The sequence below is a fragment of the Phyllostomus hastatus genome, unplaced genomic scaffold (assembly GCF_019186645.2).
Source record: "Phyllostomus hastatus isolate PE091 unplaced genomic scaffold, TTU_PhHast_1.1 phas_scaffold_317, whole genome shotgun sequence".
NCBI lineage: Eukaryota > Metazoa > Chordata > Mammalia > Chiroptera > Phyllostomidae > Phyllostomus > Phyllostomus hastatus.
In genome coordinates, this window is record NW_025334023.1 from 22,832,280 (window position 1) to 22,858,490 (window position 26,211).

At 32.6% G+C, this 26,211-nt stretch overlaps 1 protein-coding gene across 1 annotated transcript in view; it reads right to left on the reverse strand.

Annotated features, from left to right (window-relative positions):
• Window positions 1-26,211, reverse strand: part of CNTN5 (contactin 5) — an 893,122-nt gene that overhangs the window by 431,224 nt on the left and 435,687 nt on the right. Inside the window, exons 4-5 of the mRNA XM_045818134.1 lie at window positions 23,885-24,008; window positions 23,579-23,754 (exon numbers count right to left, since the gene is read on the reverse strand). Coding sequence (XP_045674090.1) covers window positions 23,579-23,754; window positions 23,885-24,008 — 300 coding nt within the window. The remainder of the gene's footprint in view (window positions 1-23,578; window positions 23,755-23,884; window positions 24,009-26,211) is intronic.

Genomic DNA, 26,211 nt, shown 5'->3' on the forward strand with positions numbered 1-26,211 from the left:
TCTCTATGTCCTTTATGCATGATCCTTAATGACACTTCCCCTATTTTCCCTATTCCCCCCGCTTCTGGTTACCATCAGTCTGTTCTTTATTTCAGTGTCTCTCTTTATATTTTGCTTGCTTGTTTGTTTTATTTATCAGGTTCCACTTATAGGTGAGATTGTATGGTATTTGTATTTCACCACCTGATTTATTTCACTTAGCATAATGCTTTCCAGTTCCATCCTTGTTAGAACCTATGCATCCCAATGTTCACAGCAGCACAATTTACAATAGCCAAGTGTTGGAACCAACATAAACACCCACCTGTAAATGAATTGATACAATTCATAATTGATACAATTATGGTATATTTACACAATGCAATACTACAAGCAGAAAGAAAGAAGGAGCTCCTACCCTTTGTGAAATAGAGTATTAAGGGTGAATGAGACAAGAGAATCATCTCTTTCTATAGGCCTTTGATCTAGAATGCAGTGATCCCAACTGTAAGATGTAACGAGTTTATTGCACTTTTTTAAAAGAGAGAATTAGTCCAAAGGACACAAGCTTCGTAGTCACCCAAATCAAGGTTGGAATCCCTGGTTTACTTCTGAATCCTGTGTGACCATTTAAGATAGGAGCCGTCCTTGGAATATTCCATGTAGCAGTTGCATTGCCTTATGTGGTTTCTACCCAACTAAAATTGTAAAGTCCCCAAATATCTGCATAATTTCCCCAGTGGCCTATGATCTCTGTCTCCTAAATAACCATATTCCTTTACACAGTTGTTACCGGAAGTTGATGTAAGGGTTGGTGAATACTGTACCACCACATGCCTGTAGGGAAAGAGGACAGCCCGAGCAGCTGAAATACTATGTGGCCTTAGTACCCATGGGCTGAACCCATCTGGTCCCCTCTCCCTGAAAAACTTCCTCCACAAACAGTCACAGTAAGAAATTAATAGTCCTGACTCTGATTCACAAAACGATAGAAATTATTTATTTGAGCACCAGTTCCTGGACTTCAGATGGCTGGGAGGCACAAGATCCATATATCAGTACCAAGTGTGCAAGAGATGTGAACACACCAGCGATGGCAGGCACCCTGAGTGTGGGGAAAGCTTTGAACAGACCATGAAAAATAAGTGAGATTTCTTTGAGCCTCAGTTTTCTCAGCAGCAAACTATTACAAAATGGCTTTCCTGCAGGGTCATACTGAGAATGAAAATTATATACGTTAAGTACCTAATGTGCCAAGCACAATGTTGATAACTAATAAAAGCTGTGTTTTATTTTAAATGGAGCTGATAGTACTTCTGTAACCTTATCAAATGGGCAAAGGAAATTGTTGAGCTGTGTCATTCTTTGTGTGCCTAAAAAAGGACAGTTTGTTGGTCTTTTATACTCACAGTACACTTCAGAGCAACACCCCTCTGACAAGCCACTTTTAAAACACCCAGCTAGTTGGTGAGATCACATTGCTTTTTAGTAAAAATTATTATTTTCAGAGGTTTCAGAAGCAAGAGTACCCATCCTCAAATATTCCTACTTCTGCTAATGTATGAAACTACTGGACTATGACAGTATGATATAAAAACCAGTAACCAAATCTCCAGGAAAACTATTGAATTTTAAAATACACACTACTATGTAAGAACCATAATAGTTCCACTATGGCATATATAGAGCAGAGAAAACAAAAAAACTTAATCCATATGGCTACTGTCTTAATCATCAAAAAATAATTAAAACAAGTGAAACCGAAACAGTCTACAACTACATATAAGCCCAAATTTAATGAGTTGTGGAAAATGTAATAAACTAAACAAATCACATATTACTACTAATTAATGGTCTGTAAAAGACTTCCAGGTGGCTTAGGCAAATAATTTTTATTTTATGTTTTAGAGGAGAGTTTTTGGTAATTATGAGATAAATATAATTTATTTTAGTGACTTAAAAATTCTGATGTTTATGTTTCATTATAAATAATTATTCAGATTACTTAAATATGTATTTTCTCAATTCCTTCTATGAAGTTATATTCACACATAATTTCTCAACTATTTTATATAGAATACATTTATTTTGAGGTATAAATGTTATTATATTTATACACTTATAATTCAAAAAGATTTTCTCCTAGTAAAATAAAATAATTTTATTAGGGGTATATATCATAATTATCATATTATTATATCTCATAAATACATAGAAAATTAAATCCTTCTTCCAGTATCCTTCATTCTTTTGTTAATCCAATAATGCATTTATTATGTCCCAGTGACAGTTTCTTATTTTTAAATATTCAAAGAGTTTGTCTCCAATTTTCAATCATTTATATTTTTGCAGTGGAAACATATAATGTACTAGAGCAAAATTCCAACAATACATAAAACATACACCTCTGAAGTATAGAGTGCAGGAAAATACAGAGACGGTGTGAAAGTAAAGGTGACATTTGAAACAACCTTGGATAAAGAAGAGTTCGCAAGACAGAAAAAGTTATGGAAGAAGCCAATTGCAATATCTGGTACATAATTGGTGTTTGGCTGATACTTGTTATGATTGATAAAGGTAGAGGCAACTGGTTCCTCTTCCTGTACCTGACATTTTCTTATCTATTTAATGCATGTTTATTATTAATGATTATGTTTACTTTTAAGGGTTCACAAATACTATTGCAATAATAGAAGCATTTATGTCTCTTAGTAAAGACAAATATTAATTGTGGTTTATGAAAATGCTTCAGGGGTGTGCACGTTCACTTTCATATTATATTATAAACAGGAAAGATTCCATTGCCCTTTTTCATTAGTTTGCAGATGAACTGATGTGATATCCAGTTTCTGAAAACTTTGAGGTAAAGAGTTTCAGTATGACATACATTCGAGGAAAGAAGTAATTTTTAAAATTAGTTTGTTAGAGAGTTCAGGGAAGGCCTTCTTGAAGAAAAACATCAGAACTGAGAAAGAAGAGGACTGGAGAAGATCCAGGGAGTCAGCATTCAGGCCACAAGCTCCTAATGGGGCTTTGTGGTATCTAGAAAAGGCTACGTATAACAAGAACATAGTGTCAGGTGGGATCCAAGAATAATAATGATACAATCCAAAGAGGATGCACAGAATAAGGTCAGAAGAGGGCTTGGGATAGAATGTTAAATGTCAAAACATGCAGGATGATAGCAGAGAATTGAGGTCCCCAGGAGAAGGTACAAAAGCAGAAATAGTCACAGAGACAGAATAGTATCTATTTTAAGTATTCAATAAATATCTAGTAGAAATATTCTTTTCTCTAGTAGAGAAAACAGGAGTATAAATAACTAATTTATTGAAGGTTAATATTAAGGTGACAATGTTAGAATTTTATATTCTTTTATATATCATGTACTTATCTATATGTACCAGTTACTGTTTAAGACATTGGGATATATTAGTGAACAACAAATGACCCCTGACCTCATGGATATCACGAAACAGACTCATATATTTTCCCATGCATTTCTTGTGAGACTGTATTAATATTATCCCTTTTTAAAGATGAGAAAATTTTTAACTTGATGCAAATTTTTTTGTTAGACACTTGTATTTGAACCCAGATTTTTAGACTTCAAGTCACATAAATAGAGTATAAAGAAGTTGTCTTTACACATAGGTCATAGCTTTCTAGAAAGAATCAGCAAAAACTTTATGGAAAATACAGCATGTGGTTTGTAACTTGAAAGTGTAACTGAAATGCAGATCCAGCTGCTTGCCACTACTAAACCACCGCTCAAGAGACAGTTGCTGATGTAAAGGAAAATAGTTTTGCTCAGATGCTGGCGATGTGGAAGGTGGGGGACTCATATCACAAAGCTCATCTCCCCATCTAAATGGAGGCAGAGGTTTTTATAAGGAGGGAGATAAGAAGAGAACAAAGAGATCAATGGAGGGCGTTGTAAAGTTCTTTATATGCAAATAAGCACAGTCCATTCTGATAAGGACAGTGATGGTTCAGTATGTGTCATCCTGGTTTTGTCATCCTGGCTCCACAGATGAAGTTGAGCATATTCCCCAGAGCTGGGATGCCTGAAGGTCCCAGTGTTTTTATCTTTTGTAGTTAGTTCCTATGATTCTTATACAAACATGCTGTTCATCTACAAGCCACATATTAGCCAGAGTCAGCACTTACAGAAACACTGTCAAAAGAGTGGTGGAGTGGGTTACAGTTTCCTACTGTTACAATTTTCTACTGTCACAGAAAAACAGGCAAGATGTCAATACCATAGAAATGAGAAGACAGTCTAGGTCAGCATATCTGTATGAAGAAGGCAGCAAAAGGGGTATTACAGATTTCCTGCAGTAAATAATAAATGTGAATCCAAAGAGTTGGAGATGAATTCTGGAAAGACTGGCTGAGTAAGATGTGGAGATCCTTAATTTTATCAGAACTCCATGGAACATGATGGGTTTTAGCAGATGGAAGCCTTGATAAGAAATGAAGAATAGGGACACAAGAGGTGGTTTGAGATGACTGAGATGACAAAACCATTCAGGAAGCTATCACAATAGTCCAGCTAAAACACACATTAAAGACTTCGACTAGGGTGGTGGCACTTCAGTAAGGAGAAAATGGATGTGTGTCAATTACTTGGAAATTGATCAAATATGAAGCAATAATAAAGTATAATGGGGAGGGGCAATCATCATTGGTACCATTTACAAAAGAGAAATTTAGGAACCCTGTGTTTTACAAAAAGAAAGTTAGAATTTTAGTACTGAAGGAGCTATTCAACGAGCAGTATGGCACTAGATATCAGATAAAGACATGGATTAAAAGATATAAATTTATACTGCATAAAAATATAGTTGAAAATGAGACATTGTTAAGGTGGTTTATGAAAAAAAGAGAGAAAGAGGGAGTGACAGAAGGAGAAGCAGAGATAGAGAAGGCAAGTTGCCTCAAATTACAGAATACCTACATAGAATAAAAAAAAAGAAATAGGGACAAAAACAATGAAAACAGATACTGAATAAGATATGCAGTAATGGGGGGCGAGGGGAAATGACCTTACAGAATTTGACACATAAGAGTAAATTCAAATTGATGCGGTACATACAGGTGCAATGCTGACCAGGATGCGGTAGTATAGAGAAAACTAAGCCTCACAGCAAGGACATGCCGGTGTGGAGCTAAAGTGTCACTGGGTAAGTGAAGTCACGTCCAACATTTCTACTGTGGCTCTCGCTACAAAGACATGATTTTAGTTGATCATGGATGTTTAGCAAGTCTAAACTGGATAGAGGTGACTTCTTTTTTTTGTAAATTTCAGCATTGCCATGTGAGTATTTCTCAAAGTGAGATCCATCTTTTATATAATGCTGACATTGCAAGCCTATGTCAGGCATAACTGTTCAAGTTAAATATTGTCAGAAGATTTTAATGTTGTTAAAAATTATTTGGGAGTAAAAGGAGGGGAAAGATGAAACTAGATGAAAACCCATGCATTTCACTGTTGAAGATTAAAAGCCATTTCAAATTATTTTTTCAATAGAATACAGGATTTACTGTGTGTGCCTTCTTACCCTTTATTATTGAAATTTCCATGATTCATTCACTCTCTTTCAAAGAAACAATTGTTTGTTTCCTGTTTCTACCATATGCTCACTATTTAACATCCCATGTACCTTATTCTTCTAATGGAAGTACTGTCCTTACATTCACCAGTGTTCTCTTGATTGACAAATACAGCTTCTTTGTCCTTATTACTTACAAATAATTCAATTACATTGAATTTTGTTAGTAAGTCTCTGCTCCACCGTTTTCCATGTCTCTGATGCTCAGTCCCTTTACCTCCTACTCTGTAACTGCTCCCACTGAATTCGTCCTTCTAAGGAACGCAAATGTCTTCTTTATCTCATCTCTCATTATATTAGGCTCTACACTGATGAAATAAAAAGCAATTAATGTATTTTCTACTTTACCCCTCACTAAAAGAGAGGACATAAATAAGATACATACATTATCTCAAGCACAACAAAAGGCCCCTAGATAAAATAACTCTTAATTTTATTTCTTATGCTAATGTTGATCACTAATTTTTTGGATTGATATATTATAATAAAGCAGTGCAAGTATGTGGCCTAGTTAAGTATTTAGTCTTTTTAGTGTAATGAAATTCACTTCTTAACCAAACAGACATACACACATATATCCATACATTAACATTTAGAATTTGTCATCATTAAGGTAAATTGAGCCACTAGGTTACATGTATGACATTGATATGCTATTGAGAAAAAACAGTTCATTTATTAAATGAGATCTGAGGAGGCAGAAATTTCTCTAATGAACTACGATATTTGTGTATGAATGCAATGATGAACTGCTTTCTTCTAAGATCCATTTTTTTAAATAATTGAATTTATTAGGGTGACATCAGTTAATAAAATACATAGTTTTCAGGGTACAATTCTATAATACGTCTTCTGTATAATGTATTGGTCCTTCCAGCACCATCTAGTTCTGTTCAAAGCTGATCATTTGAGTCATCTCTCTGGCCTTGTATTTCTCCTATCTTCTTTCCTAGTGACTCACCATTTGAAAAGTTATATATGATTAATAATTAATCAGTAATCATTTTCTAAACTAAATAATAAAATATTTTCAAATTTATTTTAAAGGAAAAATCACTAAGAAAGTTAAATTTTAGTACAAGTTGTAATAAAATGTACATGACATTTTTGTTCTTTTTTTCCTCTCTGTGCAAGATTATAAATTTTAAGAATGAGATAGGCCTCCAAAGTCTGTATAATCTATGAATAAAGAAAAGCAATTCTGTAATTTGGTTTTATAGGGACATGATAATTTGTCTCCATGGCAGAGGCCAGGGGGAAAAAAATAACATCTGTTATAAGCAATGATGAAAGATATATTTTGTGGCAAAGGAATTCAGTGGATCCTAAACAAGGACAAGTATTTTTTAGTTCAAAAAACCATGTTAAAATGTATGTATTGAAATATTTTCTTTGTCCTTAGCTGGTTGTGCTGAAATCTATTTGGCAACATCAAAGAAAAACTCACTATTCAAAAAGATGCAGAGGTGCCAGGGTTGTAAATGTAAGTAAAATTGGGTTCACAGTTAAATTCTATGTTTTATATTTAAATACTCATTTAGTCTTATCCATATTTATGATCCCATGCAGATTATGTTAGGAAAAAATATACTCTGTAATTTGATTAATATTTTTAATTTTTTATTACTAGTACCTCCAAAATATGGAAACTGAAATAATAAAATTTGAATGGCAGTTAAAGCCTCCTTCCAAAACATTAATTTTGAAAGTAGATAAGCATTTCTTAATATTAATAGCTATTTAAATAATTTTAATTTAGCTATAAATAGTAATAATAGCTATAAACTTTTGGTGCTAGAAAATAGTTTGAACTAAAGTAGGATATGGATATCTCTAATTGCTAAGGCTAGGGTCCTTCTAAATTGAGTAGGATTGTAAAGGGCTGAACTGAGTTTATCTGGAAGGTCAGCCCTGGTGGAGCACGTTCCTGAAGCCTCCACAGTTCCCATGTATCTTCTGAACCAAGTGAGACCTGATGATGTTGATAATTGAATTGCATGAATTCTATTTCTTGTACCTCTTTTATAATCAGGGCTATTTTGAGTTTCACTTGCATATCAACAAAAAACAATATGGAGTCCTCAACATAATATGAAACTATGCCACACTCAATTTATTGAAAAAAAACAGTGAAAGCAGTTGGCATGCATGTTCTCTGCGTGGGATTGCTGTGTTGTGACTGACATGAATATACAATGTCCTGGGAAACAGCAAACCAGAGTAATCTTGTGTGAATACACTGAAGTAAAAGTAAGTATGCTATAAATGTGCATAAAAACATCAGATGTCTGAAATAGATTAAGTTCATATCTTTAACCTGAACTGTGTGGCCATAAGTAAGATATCATTTCCATTTTCTGATCTCAAAATTAGAAGTTGTGAGACAACTAAGCATAATGTCATGATAGTTCAAGTGATTTAATTAGCTATAACATGAAAAAACTCCACAAACATTAATGGGTTATTATTCTTTTTATTTTATTGAGGTCTGGGTCTACAGTCAGATAAAACAAGACTTGAACTTCAGTTTCATTTATAACTATGTGTCCTTGGCAAGTGAGTTACCTCCTTCAGTTTTCTTATTTTCATTATCATTATGTCCATATGTAGATAATGCCTAAGTTATGGAATTTCTGTTAGTGACACAATATGAGAGTATATGTAAAAAGCTTACTCCAGTGTCTGGGATATAATAATCACTTAGTAAGCCTTTGTAGGAGGCCACTCTGCGTGGTGTGGGCCCAGCTTCCACTGGGAGATGCACAGGACCCATGCCCATGGATAGGTTTTCCAGTGGGGAATCAGGCCTGCAATGTGCCTAGGCCACTACTTTTTGCTAAAACTCCCTCACCCTGAATTGAGGACTTCTACAGCAAAGCAACTTCATAAAATCCAAGCTAAACCTTCCAAGGATGAGTGTAACTGGTCCAACTACTTTTGCCTTTTCATTTGCAAATATCCCTTTTCTGTGATGTGATTACCAGCATCCTTTCCTTTGTTTCCTGTATAAGGTAATTACCTAAAGCGAGCCTGTGCATAGTTAATGAGGACCTTCTTGTAATATGTCCAGTAAGACAATAAAAGCTCATTGGAGCGAGGGTCAGGGCATTTGCTCTGCTTGAGAAAAAAGCCATGCCGTCCCTTTTCCTCCACAGGACTTGGTAGTCCATGTACATTTGTCTCATATTTCATCCATAATGACGTTGATGCCACGAGCCAGGGTCCACATCAAACCTTAACAACTATTATTAGCACTGTCATTAAATACTATTAATGTTTATAACATTAAATATAAATACTACAAAAGGTCTAAAATTTAAAATAAATTGTTCAAATTGTTAGAGTTATTTTCATTATAATGTTTATTTTATGAGCAAGGATAGCCTTAAATTTTTTCACCTCTAAAAGTAGGTGAATTAATTATGATTAGAAATATCTAGAGAACATTTTAAAAAATAACTATGGGAAATATCTCTAAAATATAAAATAACACAGTATTAAATGAATAAAAACTCTTCCACAGAACGTTGTTGTGGGAAAACTAGTTGTATTCATCTATCAGGAGAATTTTTAAAAATCAAGACTAGTAAAATACTGATAAGTGTTTTAGTTTCTGTGTTCTTATAATAGAATTGAAAATATATAATAATTATAAGTCAAGCTTTCTAAGTCTGTGTGGATATTGGTGCACAGAGACTTAGAAATTTGTTTAATAAACAGGCTTGTTCCATCTCAGCAATTATATTTTGTGTTTTGTGAATTTACTGGCTGCTCATAAAATTCTATGAATTATAATTTAAATAAATCTGTTACAGTTGTGATTTCTTAGGTAGATGATTTACTATGTTTATGAAAACAGAATTGATATTAATGACCTCATTTGATGTTCTTTACTGACAATTTATAGACACATTTTTGGTTATTTTGTTGGGACAGATGTGATCCTTTTAAAATGTCATTTAATTTCCTGTGAACTACTTAGGGAAGACAATTCTCTAATCCCATCTACCTATTAAGAGCTGGAAGGTAAGAGCATTTTTTTTTCTTATGGTGGGGAGGAAAACATGAGTTTTAAGAAACTTACTTAAAAAGCAAACCATTATCTCTGGATCTTTTGACATGAATTATAGCAGTGGTACTGAGTAGGCACCTTAACTGTTGACATCTGAAAGAGAATAACATTTGCACACACATTCTCAAGGAACTTAAGAGCAAAGTTTGTTGCTTAGCTTGACAAATTCTGTCACTATGTCCTAATTCTAAGTCTGCAATACAATGAAGCTATGGAATGAATTGGAAACTTTCATTTGTACCAGGATCAATAGAGAGATGTTACTAGAATTCTAGAGTCATGATTGGAAAGAAAAGTCAGAGCTTTCTTCTTTCTGCCTTTAGGGACATATCACAATTACTTTTAAAAAGGCAACTTTTCCATATTTCTCTGTGATACCTTAGTTTGCTTCAGACATCTATTATTGTATATTAATAAAATATATATTAAGTATATATTACCAATAGTATGCAAGATAATATGCAAATATTATTACTAACTTACAAATGAACATCAACACCTGTTTTTATATTAACATGTGAAGCTTCATATTTATGAAATGTCTGTGCTGAAGTTTGCTCATTTATTTTGAATCTCTGTTGCAATTGTCAGAGACAAATGTATATGTACTTCCTAGGAAATCATTCCTCTCATAGGTCTCAGAGGGGGATTCACTTTGAAGGCCACCATGGGGCCAAAGGCTATTTATACATTCATTACTCATTCTGCACACATTCTCTAGTGTCAACTATGGACTTGCATGTTAGCACTTTGGCATTAATCTAAAACAATGAATAAGGTATGGTATTTGCCCTCAATGAATTCAGTCTTGTAGAGTCAGTGGTGTGCTCAAGCTCAAAATGGCTCTTGGGAAGCAGAGATGATTATCATAAATAGTTGCAGTGTAATATAATAAGAAACAATTATAATAAGGAACATAGGAGAGACAGAGAGAGAGGGAGAAATTGGTTGTTGAACAGTAGTCCAGCAGACAGGGAGAACATCACAAGTAAATATATGCTATCATAAATAAGAATAAATGTTTTGAGGACTATATATAGCTTATTAAAGCCTGAAAATTATAGAAAAAGCTGGAAATTCAGCAGAGTTTAAGTAGTAAATGGCTGGGAGGACATTTATAGGAGTTTGCCTTTTATTCTGTAATGGATTGGAGGGCTTTGATTTTTTTTAAAGTCTCATCATATTAGCATCCCTTGGGTAGGAAGAAAAATGAAAAAATAAATAGTAACATTTTGTCTAAATACATAAAAACAGACATATAGATCAATGGGACAGAATAGAGAGCCCAGAAATAAACCCACACACATATGGCCTATTAATGTAGGACAAAGGAGCAATGGTGAGAGGACAGACACTTCAATAAATGACACTGCAAAAACTGGACAGACACATGTAAAAATGGAACTAGACCATTTTCTTACACCACATACAAAAATATACTAAAAATGTATTCAAGACTGGAATGTAAGCTCTGAAGTCATACAACTCCTAGAAGAACCCATGGATAGTATGCTCCTTGACACAGGTCTTTGTGATGACTTTTCAATCTGACACCCAAGAAAAGCAACAAAATTAAAAAATAAACATTAGGACTACATCAAAATAAAAAGACTTTGCATAGCAAAGGAAACCATAAACAAAATATAAAGACAACCTACTATATAAAATCAAGCATTTTCAAATCAAATATCTGATAAGGGGTTAATATCCAAAATATATAAAGAATTCATATAACTCAACAAACAATATAATTTTTAAAATGGCAGAACATCTGGATAGCTATTTTCCTGAAGAAGACACACCCATGACCAACATGTACAAGATGCTCAAAATCACTAATCATCAGGGAAATGCAAATCAAAACCACAGTAAGATATCACCTCATACCTATTAGAATGATTTTATCAAAAGACAAAGAAATAAAAACAGAGAGGATGTAAAGAAAAAGGAAATCTTGTGCACTGTTGATAGGAATGTAAATTGGTGCAGCCATTATGGAAAACAGTATGGAGGTACCTCAAAAAACAACACAGAGTTACCATATGACCCAACAATTCCATTTCTGGGGATTTATCTGAAGAAAACAAAACCGCTAACTCAAAAAGAGATATGCATGCACTCACGTTTATTGCAGCATTATTTAAAATAGCTAAGATATGGAAACAGCCTAAGTGTCCACTGATGGATGTATAATTAAAGGAAATGTGTTTCTATACATAATGGAATATTATCTATCCATATAAAAGAATAAAATCTTGCTATTTGTGACAACATGGATGGGTCTTTAGGGCATTATGCTAATGAATAAGTCAGAAAAAATACCATATAATCTTACTTAAATGTTAAATCTGAAACAACAATAACTAACAAACAAGCTCATAGATACAGAGAACAAGAGAATGGATTGTGGTTGCCAGATCAGAGGGGAAATGTCAGAAAAATAAGAATTTCAAAAGGTACAAAATTTCAGTTATAAAATAAGTAACTCATGGGGATATAATGTACAACATGCTGACTATAGTAAATGCTGCATTGTACATTCTGAAGTTGGCAAGGGAATAGATCTTAGAGTTCTCAAGAAAAAAAGTTTTTTTTATAACTATGTAAGGTGATGGAAGTTAACTGGACTTATAATGATCACTTAGCAATACATAAAAATTGTGAATCATTATGTTGTACACCTGAAACTAACATAATGTTATATGTCAATACCTTAAATAAAAAATAAATATAATTTTAAAAATCATTTAAAAGAAAAAGCAAATAAAGAAATAAATTTATATCCACAAAGAGAAGCCAAATGGCCTATGAAGTGGTTACCATGCCCCAAAACTCCATGCTTGTCTATTAAATCCCACAGATGGAGAACAAAATTCTGGCATAGAAAAGTCACCCTGGTCCCATATTGGTCTAAACTTAGAGACTAAGCACCATAAATGTACCTCAGGGGTACAATCTTATTCAGTCTATAGGCTAGGTTAAATGGCCAATGACAGAGAACATCCTGGAAAATGCTCTGGAAGATGATTAAGGCCTTCTACACAGACTCAGAACCAATTGCAGTTTGGACAAGGCTCCACTGCAGCAAGTTGAAGAGGCCATTAATTAAAAAAATAATTCCCTGCTTATACACAAATCAACCTGCTAGGATTTATAATGAGAAACCCCATGTAAACTCCAAAAATGTGCCCAAAGTACTAAATTTAAGCCAAAACAAAAACACTGCAGATAGCTCACAAAGAAATTGGGACTACAGATTCACGACTTTTGAGACCCTTCTGAATAACACACAGCTAATTAATTGGTGTTTGTTAGGAGACATCTTCCTTAGTTCCTCCTATTTACATTTTTTAAATGGGTAAAGCATCAGTGAATCCTAACCACCATGTGATTCTTCCACTGGGTGTTACAAGGTTATGGAAATAATACTGTGTTTTTTAATTCTCTTGAAATAATAGTTATATTTTATTGAAAAAAATTAAAATTCTAAAGGATATGAAGTGATACTTAGGTTAAAAGAACTGGAAAATTATTTATAAAATTCTATAGCCCTCTGGCTGTTTTTTGGCAAACGAGGTGAGAAGCTACTCTAAATATTTTTCAAGTTCAACATAGCATTTACAGTATTAAGTGACTTCTATATGGCAGAATATTTCCCTGGAAGAAGGTTAAAGTCTACAGGATACCTGTACCTAACATGGAAAAGAAAAATTTATTTAACAAATTATAATTTCTATATTTTGTATTTTCAGCATCTTTCTCTATGCTGACTCCTTTCTACCACCACCTACCACTATATTTCACTGTCATGTCATGTCAACAAAACTCTGTTATACATCCTCATTCTGCTCTGGCCAAAATCAATATCCACTATAATATCTTACACTTAAATGCCTTGGAATCTGATTTCTGCCTCTATCATTACTGAAATTGGTTTTTAAAGGTCTCAAAATCTGAAAGTCTTTTCTTCATGTTACTTATAACATTTGATGCAAGTGACATTTCCCATATTAAAACCCCAAATGACATTTGTATTCCACTCTACCTTATTGGTCCTAACCTGCATCTCTCTGATTATTCTTTTCTTGTTTCCTTCACTAACCCCCTTATTTCTGCTTCTTCCTATCTTTCTATCAGAGGAATATATATATTCCTAAAAGTTAGTATAATTTCTCTTGATGAAACATCTTTATGGTTTCATTAAGTACTTCAACATATTTTGTGGGCAGTTCCCATCTGCCTTTTCTGAGCACCAACCAATATTTGTAAATGTTGGGTTATTACCCTCAGAGCCAGAATAAAGTGACCTCAAACTGAAATCATTTTATTCTCCCAGAATCTTGCTTGTCTTCTCTGTGTGACTTTACTAACATTATGAATTGTTTGAGTTAATTTTTCAAAGCTTATATCTTGATATCCTAACTCCATATTTTTTATACTTCCACCTTCATTTATTCAATTATTTGCAAATTCTTATTTATTTTTGGAGCCTTCCACAGATATCTTTTCTATTACATCTTAATACATCAGGGACTTCAAGACCTTTTTACCTAGATTACTGAAGTGACCTCCTAACTTCACTTTGCCTTCAGAGTTCTTTTGGATACATATTCGTAGAGCAGCCCTCTGATTATCTGCCCTCTGTAAACTTATAGGGCAAATTAAAAACTTCTGTGCAATTATGGTAAGCCATTAAGAATTTATGTAAGGACAACATGGTCAGAATTGTTTTACATAGATTATTTCAGAACTAATTAGTACAGAGGGATTTCAGTGAGTTTAGGGTAGGATGGAGAGGAGAGAAGTTAAAATGTAGAAAAGCTGGACAGGAGTGCCAGGAGTTCCAGAGGGAGATGTAGGAACTAGTGGAATGCATATGGAATAGAGGGATTTGTACTGATTTTGTTGCCTCGAGATCTGTGTGGATATGCATTGCTCATTTTACGCTCCCTAACATCTACAAAAATGTCCCAAAAGAGCAGAGATGGAGTACATGTTCTATAAATAAAATAACTACAAACATGCTAAAAAATGCAATGCATGTTTAAGTAAGGTATAGTATGAAACAAAGAAGATTATAAGTATGATGGTTGATTTGAGTTAGACGTTTGATCTTTTTATTCATCCGGATTATAAACTGTCCTGATACAGAGCTGTTATTGTATACTGTACATTGGCACTAGTAGTGAGATTTAAAATGGTGTGACTTTGGAAAAATGACTTGACACTCTTGAGTTTCAATACTTTTTTCCAATTATAATTAGGTCAATAATAAAAATTCCTCATATGGTTGATGAGAGGATTAAAAGGGGCAATGATGCATTAAATATGTTTAACAGTTTGACTGGATCTAAGTTCTCCCTAACTAGCATTATTGTTAGTAAATCTATGTACCTATAAATATACATACATACATACATACATACATACATACATACATACATATACACAAGGTCTGTCTGGAAGAAATCCAGCCATTATTAACATGACAGAGTGGTTTGTTGTTTTTGATGTAAGCTGGCAGCCAAGGAGAGTAAACTAGAGTGCACATGTGTGAACAATGATGACTTCACTATACTAGGCAGTGGGGGCAGTAGACATCATTGAGTGAGCATGTGTTCTGAGTGGCCATCACATTCAAAATGACTGAGCAAGTAGAGCAATGAATCTGCATCAAGTTGTGCATTAAACTTCAACATTCCCCTCCACAGAAAATATTCAGATGATTCAGAAGACTGCAGCTATGGGCAACTGGTGATTGGCAGCTTCATCACAACAAAGCACCCACTCATACATCACGTGTCATACAGAGTTTTTTGACAGAACATCAAATCACTGGGGTGACTCAAGCCCCCCTATAGCCCAGATTTGGTGCCAGGAGACTTATGGTTTTTCCCAAAACTAAAATCACCTTTGAAAGTGAAAAGATTTCAGACCATCGATGAGATTCAGGAAAATACAATGGGGCAGCTGATGGCAATTGGGAGAACTGTGTGAGGTTCCAAGGTGCCAGGGGGCTGAGGTGTCATTGTCTTATGTATGATGTTTCTTGTATCTTGTATCTTCTTCAATAAATGTCTCTATTTTTCATAGTACATGTTTAGGTACCTTCCAGACAGATCTCATATAAACATCTATACATATGTACATCTATAACTCCCTATCTATCTATCTGTAAGTATACATGAAGGGTAGCAATTTTTAGCACCTGGTATGGAGATTCAGTCAAGGCACAAAAAACTCCAGGTTGGTTAATATATATTCTCCTTTGACTTGTTCATGAAAGAAAGAGGGTTTTTTTTTGAAGACTTTATTTATTTATTTTCAGAGAGGGAAGGGAGGGAGATAGAGAGAGAGAGAGAGAAACATTAATGTGCGGTTGCTGGGGGTCACGGCCTGCAACCCAGGCATGTACCCTGACTGGGAATAGAACCTGTGACACTTTGGTTCGCAGCCTGCGCTCAATCCACTGAGCTACGCCAGCCAGGGCAAAAGAAAGAGTTTCTATAGAATAAAATAATTTTAGAAAGTACTCATATTCTATATCTGCCCCAATGTTCATATTTTCTTGTTTTATATTAGTGCTTTTTAATTCACCTGGATTATAAACTGTCCTGATATGAAGCTGCCATTTTATACTGTAAACTTGCACTAGTAGTGCAATTTAAAACTCCATATTACTTTTATGACTTGGAATGTTTTTGTGCTGGAGAAAGATCTTTAAAGACACTCTGCTAAGTATTAGAGAGCAATGAACTAGGTAAAGGGTCATGAGTGAGACTGGTCTTTCTGGGTTGCTTCACATGCTGTGAGTGAAGAACAGCCTTACTGCATTTTGGAAAAGAAGTGGAGCACTGAGGTCGATGTACTCTGGGTCAAGCCACCTTAGTGGGGACATTTTGCTGGAGGTCATCTGTCACATATGGACAGAGTAATTCATGATTTCTAGAAATAATAGAATTATGTGTTCAGATTTATTTTTATTCAATAAATAAAATACTTATAAATTTACAATTTATATTGTAGAATTAAGGATTTGAGAACAATTTGCCACAAACAGCTTTGGTGCACTTATCATAACTGTCCTTTAAAGCATAAAATGATGCATTTTAACTAAAAAAATTTGTGCTCTCAAAGAATCTATACTGTCATTTGTCAAGGGATCATACACGAAAAGTTACTGTAACCATTGTGATCAGAATAATCATCTTTTTTAAAGAAATACTTAAACCATACGGAGTAATAATTTTTATAGTAAAAAGAGCTGTTTTGTTTATAAAAGACATCACAAACTAACTTAATTTATTTTGTAATAAAATTGGATACTTTTACAAATAATAAAATTATCCATGCCAATGTAACTCATTCACATTAACTGATTTTCAAAGGATTTAATGAAATTATTATTATATAGCCTCATAGATGAATGAAGTAAAGCTTGTGATATTCTGTAGAGTTAGTAAGTCCACAATTATTATGCAGATAATTTCATTGGGTGTTAAATGCTAGAAAAATGTGCTTTTAAAGCCTAAGATCAATTTTACTTTAGGAGAAAAAGTTATGGAAAAGCTAGAGAAGTAATTTTTGACTTTTGTATGAAAATGAAAGGTTAAATTAAAGGGCTTAAATACAAAGTCTATAAAAATCATATAATCTTTCAAAGAGTTAAGGAGGTTATTTTAATTAACTGCCTCAAGGAAAGCTAATGAAATATTCTGAATTGAAATCATCTAAATGCCCTGAAAAGCAGTATGTTTGAATTTAGATATAAACTATCAGTTACGAAGGATGGCATATAAAGTTATTTTTCAAGCAAGAGGCAGCATAAGGAGATTTTAATCTGGATTCATTTTATTTAGTCTTGCTTATATAAATTATTTCTAAAAATCCAAACTGTGGAGAGACTGCTGTGTGCCTTGGATTTCTGAAGGACATTTGAGAAGGGTATAGTGTCACATTATCAGTTCCATATTCTCATCAGCATGATTATAAGCTAATCTAGTGACAAAGTTTTATGTGGCGTATTGTTGCTTGCCACTGAAGAGAAATCACTATACTAGGTGAGGAAATTATCCTCATGATGAACATAAGCTACAGTAATAAAATACACTTTGTCAAAATAACCTTATCAATAACCAGTAACAATCGTCACTAGTAATAATATGCCAACTTTGTGTTAATGTCTTTCTTTCTGAATTTAAAAAAGAACAGTTCACAGACATGACTCCTTTACCTCATTAATTTTTATTATACCCTTATGAGGCATGTATTTACTAATGCTAAACTACATTATAAACATTAACTGAGCTGAGCCATGTTTCTAAGTATTCATTTAAGGAGAACTTAAAGTGAAAGATCCTCATGGAAAGATATTCAGACATGTGAGGGGTAGGTTAAAAGGGGAAGATGAGCAAGTATGCAGCAGCTGCTCAAATCCATTAGCTGCTCAAATCAAAATTTAAAAAGGATTTGTAAATGAGTGCAGTGAATAGCTTCATGATTAAATTCTAGTTACATTTAAAGAATTGGCTTGGTTTTATATCAGGCTAATTAAACTTGCTATTCAAGTGATGTAGGGATGTTGTTATGATCTCTATATAAAGCCTCAAATAAGAGATTTCTATGAGAATTAAAACTCAGGAAAAAATTTTCTTCTTTTAAGGAACTGCAGCAAAATTAGACTCTTTAAATGTTTGTATTTTTTTCTTTTACTTTGACCACTGGGAGGCCTAAGAAAATATTTATGTCTTGACACAATATTTGTGAGACAGTATGGCCTACACTGTCTTGAACTCTACCTATGAAATGTACTTTTTTCCCAGGTGTTCCATTTATTTATTAACATATTTATCTTTTATGATATGTAATTTTATATGGCAAATCATCCAAATCATCTTTGGAATGAAGATGACATAGCATATTAGTGTAAAAAATAATTATTATATAAATATAGAAATATATTTGCTATTTTGCATTTGTTGATATATAGAGTGAAAAGTCCATTGGAATAAAGCTTTACAAGAAACTGAATTTGTTATGCTTAACTTCATTCTTTCACACATTAGATGTAAGTTTTTTTATGGTTAAATTACCAGGTAAAGGTGCCAACACTCACTTCCTTATCACCATTCTCTTCAAAAGAATCTGTGACAATATTATCAGTGTTTGATAATAGCCATAGTCCTGTCTCAAATGCATTTAGAAAATTTAGCTTTGCAGACCCTAATCATACACCATCCAATTATTTTTTAATTATAAAGAAAGATTTATCAAAAGAGATAATATGATAATAAAAATAACTACATAGCAAAATTACTATAAATCCCCAAATTCCAGATCTATAAAAGACCTAATGCTCCTTAGTTTTAAACTGCCATAAGAAAAATTAAGCGAGGGATTTATTAACTAAATTTGAACAATAATAAGAAAAGCAAAATGATTACGTGCTTATTTTTATTACTAGTACTTATTTTTGTTATATAGATATTAATACATTGAATATAAGATGGTGGTTGGTGAAGAAAACATATAAGAATTTTTTTAAGATTGCAATATAATTATAGTTTAAGAGAGGAATTAAGCCCTGACTGGTGTGGCTCAGTTTGTTGGGAATCATCTTGCAAAGGACCACCAGTTCAACTCCCAGTCATGGCATATGCCTGTGTTTCAGGTTCAGTCCCACTCCCCACCCTTACATTGGGGTGTATGTGAGAGGCAACCAGTCAATGTTCCTCTTTCAATTCAATCTTTCTCTCTCTCTCTTTCTTCCTCTTTTCCCCTCTCTCTAAAGATAAAAAAATAAAATATTTTTAAAAGGGAGGAATTAAAAATAAAATTGAGTATGTCATAAAATGAGTACAACACATATTTATATTAGCAAAGGAAAAGATTGAGTGCCCCTAGAGTTAAATAAGATATATCATCTGTAAAATGAATATATATTTTATAATATAACAACCCATGTTGGTTACGGGGATGAAATGAGTTAATGTATTTAAAAATATTACTGCAACAGAATTAAGTATTCAATAAATACAGAAGTAGGCAAAAATAAGTTTACAGTTTTGAGTATGCTAAACACAGAGTTTATTCTTGTATTATTATTTATTAATTATTGTACTATATTCCATACTAACAACTGTAAACTTACTTCTGCCTATCCTTGCATAAACTACCAATATAATCTCTGAACTTTTAAAAAGACGTTATTTTTTTAAAATCTTTTGCTAAACTGTTTTAGTAATAATATCATCTTAACCATATCCAGAACTTACGTGGAACAATTTTAGATGCATTTTAGCACTTAGATTATTGTTTCTATAATATTATGATCAGTGAAGTAGCTGACTCTAGGCTTGACTTAGAGGGTGGGTAGGGAATCAGGATGTTGTTACTAGGAAGCCAGAATCATTTAAAATACATTGCTGGTTAATAAGAGGACAAAGAAGTTAGTATTAAGGGAGTCACAATAGCCATATTGTTGACAATTTGTGTATGAATATAAATAAGTCAAATCTGCAAAAACTCATGCAACTCTAATGTTCCTCAAAATCAGAGTGCTTTATATGATGCATGCATGTCTATAATGTAAATGAAATTTTCACAGAAAAGAGAGAAGACTCTAATAGGATATGTTTACATTTTGTTTAATAAATATAAAATTATTAATATATGGATATCTTGATTCTTCAATTAAATATGTACCTATAATATAGATTAGTGCCTTTTCAAACCAATATAATTAGAAGAGATCCATCTGATGTTTATCTAACATTGTCCAGTAGGTAGTAGGATCACATCATTTTAAGAAAATATTATATTCCAAAGGGCAAAGGGTATAAGCCATAGATTTAAGGTATTGTTGATAACACAACAATAATATTCAGTTAATAAAGAGGCAGAGTCTGTTAAAATGGGTCTCACTTTTGAATGAAGCAACCAAAATTCAATTGGTTGGTAATTCATAAACTGAATCTGGATTGGGTAATATGATCCTCTTTTTTATTTTATTTTAGAAGATCACAATAGAGAAACATATCTGATAAAATCTCTCTCCCTCCCTCCCTCCATATATATATATACATATATATACATATATATACACATAAATATATATGGTAAAATTAATGTATAAAATGTAAAAATGTTTACATAATAAAATTGTTGTAAACTAATGTATGAAAGTATAACTCAAGTATAAGCACAAGACAGTTTAATTATAAGTATTAATAAAAAGTTTTATGATCTTCATAATTTGCAAATTTTTTCTAACTTTATGACATTTGTAACATTTAATAGACTCATGCATTAAATTTGAATATTTAATTTTTACATAGGTTTAAATAATTATCTAAATTTACTAAATATATGCTTTAAAATGTTATTGCATAATGAATATTTAAATTTTAACTCAATAGTTGATGGATTTAAAGGATTGACAGTTTTAGTTCTACAATGTGTCATCAATGAGGAGGTTCTTCCACCCAAAAAAGCCCTTTGAACTTTAAACATTCTAGTAAAAGTAAACAGTGAGTTAATTTTCTTTGTATCTATGAGGTTGGACATAGAGATTCATGATATGAAAGAAAGGTGGCACAAAGTTTTTGATCTTACTTTACCTTAGTATCCTTTTACTTCCTTTTAGAGCCCCCTCTTTTTTCTTACCAGCTGCCCACCTCATTTTCTGCCTTTCATCACAAACTACTTTGATGCCTAGAATCGTACAGCACTCATGCTCATACCCAAGTGTCCTAAAAGGCACATTGATCGACTTTACCTTTACTCTCTATCTTCTATATTTGCATTTTACCCCAAAGATTACCCAGAAAAAAAGATAAAACTAAATCTGAAAACTCAATATTCTTTATATCATCAGTACAGATATAATAGTATGCACTGACAGAAATGACTAATTGCTTCAACCAGGCATGTTTGGGATCTTATGCATATGTGTGGCCTGGAGAACACTGTTGAGAGAAATGTCATGTCTGTAGGGAGGAGCAGGGACATAGAAGCTACCAAAAAATTCATATATATATACACACACACACACACACACACACACAAATATACACACACACACACACATATATATATCCATGTGTTTCAGTTAAAAATAAAGCAAATGTTGTTCTAAACTAAGCACAACAGCTTGATGATAAGATGATAAGATAGATGATAGATAGATAATACGCAGACAGTTGATACAGATAGATAACAGTGGGATTTCTTTGACTAGTCATTGAACTGTAAATGCTGGGACCAAGGTGCTCATTGCAGGTGGGGTGAGTATTTGATAGCTGTGACTAGTCTGCAGGAATCCTAGGAACCACAGTCATATGGACACATAGAATCTTGACTCTGGGTGGTGAACACACAATAAACTATACAGATGACATATTATAGAATTGTACCCTTGCAACCTATATAATTTTATTAACTGATATAATCCAAAAAATTCAATAAAATATTTTTGAAAGACATGTAGGATCTTCCAGTAAATACATTTCTGCTCTGAAGCATGCAGGAATGTCCACATATTTTTGCCACCATGCTGATTTTGAGGGTGGAAAAAAGCCTGATATTCAGGCTATTATGGATCACTGTATATGTGTCAGATTGTATAGTGCATAGAGAAGGGTGTAAGTCACTAATATTTGTACATAATGTTCTCTGGATTTGCTCTGTCTTTCTTGAAAAGACTGTACTCGATAGAAAAGCAATTGGAATTATTTTGTTTATCAGGTTATTTTTTAAATGTGTATACTGAAAAGTAACAGGTTCTTTGATGCACCACATCACTATATTCTAAAATAAAAAGAGTGTATATAGGCTACTATTGTGGTATATTTAGTGTATGTAAAGTTCCCATATAAATTCCCTAGCTAAGTCTACTTTCAAATATAATGTTTACATTTTTCTAGGACCTAGATCAATGTTCTCCAAACTGATCTATTATCATTTCTTCCTTTCCTTTTCTCATTCATACTTCTATAATTAGGTTGTCTGCATTCTGGATTAATTAGAAATAATATGTGAAAAAGATTATATAAAGAAAAATCAATTATTTCATTCTTCAAGATGTAATTTTAACTTAAAGATAAGAATTATGTAGCCAATATAGTTACATATAAATTATTAACATAAAGATTCATGGTCCTCCTATCTATATTTTATAATTTGTAGTCTTCAAGAATTTAAATCAAGTAGGATTACTTAGAAGAAATAATACTAAGGTCTATTTTTATTAACCTAGTAGTCTATCCTCAATTTGGTATAAGCCCTCATTACAAGTGAAAAAGTTTGAGTTTAAAAATCATTACATTTAGCTAATTAGATGTATGATCTATTTTAGAAATGTATATATTATACTATATATGTAACATTACATGTGGTATCTTTTTTCTATTAAAAAATATTGAGACAACTGGCTAGGAAATTCTAGTCAGAATCTAAAATATTTGCATTTCAGAGACATTTCTTTGGTTACATGACCATAAACAGAATTTTTAATATATGTTAACTGATGTCTAAAAGAATCTATAGCAAATAGACTACAATAAACAATAGAAGCAATAAAAGCAGATAAGTAGATATTTTAAAAAGCAGACAGAATTAGAAATCTATTTTTATTAGACTTCAAAAAATATTTGAATTCTAAAAATAAAACTTCATCTGCTTGCATGAATAGTTTTTTTAACCTCCCAGGTTAAAATGTGCTTTTTTCGAAGATCACAAACATTTCAAGGAATTTCAAAAAATTTTTAGGTAGAAATGTACTGTTTTAATACTTACCAAGGTTTTTTACTGTTTTAAATTTTGAGGACTTCTGCTTTTGCCTAACTCAACTTTAAAATTAAATATATACATGCTATATACATACACATAAAAAAAACAAACAAACTTTACTCACAGGCAAACTGAAGTACGGCTTCTCTACTGAGGATACTTCCGTAAGTGTTGGCTGCTAGACACTGATAATGGCCAGAATCTTTTGCTTCACTTGGATTGCTGATAATGAAGGTCCCGTCTATCAAACTGTAGCGATAATCACTTTCCAAATCAATCTCTGTTCCATTTCGAAGCCATCTTAAGAAAAATCAGAAGACAAACAACAGTAAAAATTACTTGAGACATTATAGTACTCCTTGAGAGTGTCAGAATTTCACTGAAGGGAATTTTTAAGATTTAGGTAAAATGAATAACAGTGAATTTCTACCTGTAATTGGAAACTGGGTTGCTACGAACTTCACAATTCAGTGCTACTTTCTTTTCATCAGAATCGGTTGGGAAAATTATATCATCTGGTTCTTGCACAAATACAGGCCCATAGTCCACACTCTCTGTAAGGACCAAAAAGACACACTTTAAAATTTCTTTAAATACCAAGACATGCTTTTTCTCAATTATGTTTGCGTTCAAAACTCTTGCTCTTTTTTTCTACTCAAAGAGACTTTACCAAAAGAAAGGTATAGACATCATTGTATTGTTTTAGTAAACTGAGACCTAAATAGAACATTTTTGTAATTGAAATTGCTTTTAAAGATATGATCTATAATGGAAAAACAAGCATTTAAATCATTGTTTTTATACATTTTAAAATACATATTTTTGTATTTAGCTGCAACAGAATATTACCACATAAATAAGTCAAAATATTATTTGATTTTACTCATATGTAAAACCTAATGAACAAACTAAACTTACAAGGAAAATGGGGACAGACTCATAGATGGAAACCAGGATGACAGCTCTATGGGGGTTGTTAGGAGGTGGAGGGACTGAGCAAAAAAGAAAAGGACTCATGGACATGGATCACAGTGTGGCGATTGCTAGGGGGAAGAGGGTATAAGGGGACTAAACTGTAATGGAAAACATACAATGAAGATTAAATTAAAAAATCTTTATTTAAAAAACTAAAAGTTTGTAAAAACTCTTAGAATGTTAAAAACAATGTACAATAAAGAAAAAAACATGAATTAATATTGTGTTACTGCTTCAACACTACAGATATGAAAATACCAGTGTTCATGCATTCTGCATATATTCCTTTCTTCACTCATTCAATCAAGAACTACTTAGTGTAAGTAACTTTGGAGTGTAGAGAAAAAATTATATAATGCAAATAAGTATATTCTCATAGACTAAATAAAATATATCCTCAAAAATTCAACTGAACAAAAATGTCAAAATTGTATAAAATTAAATGTTCACCAATAAGTAAATAAAATAAATAAAAACATCAGATGAGAAAAGACTTAAAAAGGAAGGCACAGAGGAAGAGCATGTAAACTTATTAAGTGCCTACTGTATGCCAGATAACAAATTCTATCTCATTTAATTGGTTAATACTCAGAGAAAATCTATAATAAGTGTAATTTTACAGTAACAAAAATTTCATGGAAAAGTAGAAATAAATATGGGCTCCAAACATCAGGTTGGGCTTGAGAAGGATAATTCTGCTAGAGAAATGATGACTAATTGTACTGTGGACAGATAAGTCATGTTAGGCTACAGTAGTGTAAGATTTTACAGAATTATACGCATACTTAGAGCATCCTGAAGCGTGACTTTAGGAAAAAAGTACAAACTTTTTGCTTTGTTTTTATTAATCATGAATTTGATTGCATGGTAAGCTTAGATCAAGATCCTCTCCTTGGCACCAGTGACATTTTGGGATATTCTGTGTTGTGAGACTGTTCTGTGCTTTATGAGATATTTTCCATCCTCTCTGGCCTCTATTTACCACATCACAGTAGTGCAGCTCCCCAAAAAGTGATCATTAAAAATGTCTCCAGGCATTGGTAAATTTCTCCTGGAATCAAAATTAACCCTCTTTTAAAACCACCACCTTAGAAAAATGAAGAGGGAAGATTTTAGAAAACACATATTTTCAATGTTTGTATTAAAGAATGAGAGGTTTACATCCTCCATGTATAACCACTAGAAAATAGCAGGAGAGAAATGCAAGAATGAGTGTCCTGGAAAATTTGATCTTTAAAAATTGTAACTGAAAATGTCTTATACCTTCATACTTAAAATATAGGTATACTGATTTGCTTTCTTTAAATGCATCATATGTCCATTTTGGGAGGCGGGAGCAAAGAAAAGTGTTCACGATATTCTAAACATTCATCCAGTAAAAACTGAGCACTCACTATGGTAAAGCAGTAAGAAGTATTTTCTTTAGTCCTGTATAATTTAGCTGAGTTCTTTTTCTTAATCTACAACTACAACAAAATGAAAACAGCTGACATGTGTTTCTCTATACCAAATTATATTGCTGTCACTTAAAACTTTTATTCAAAAGAGGAAAGTAAGTGATTAGATAACTAAATGACTAGAGGAAATTACTGTCAAAATGTTGCATTAGTTGTTGCATCATAATAACTTTATAAAATTTTAGAAAAATACATGAAATCTCATCAAACTCTTAAGAGTTAAACTATTTATTTAGAGTTAAACTATTTCATGACTTATTTTTCAAACAAGTCATGAAAAATAATCCCTTCTAATCTTTTAGCATTAAAAATGATTATTTAGATA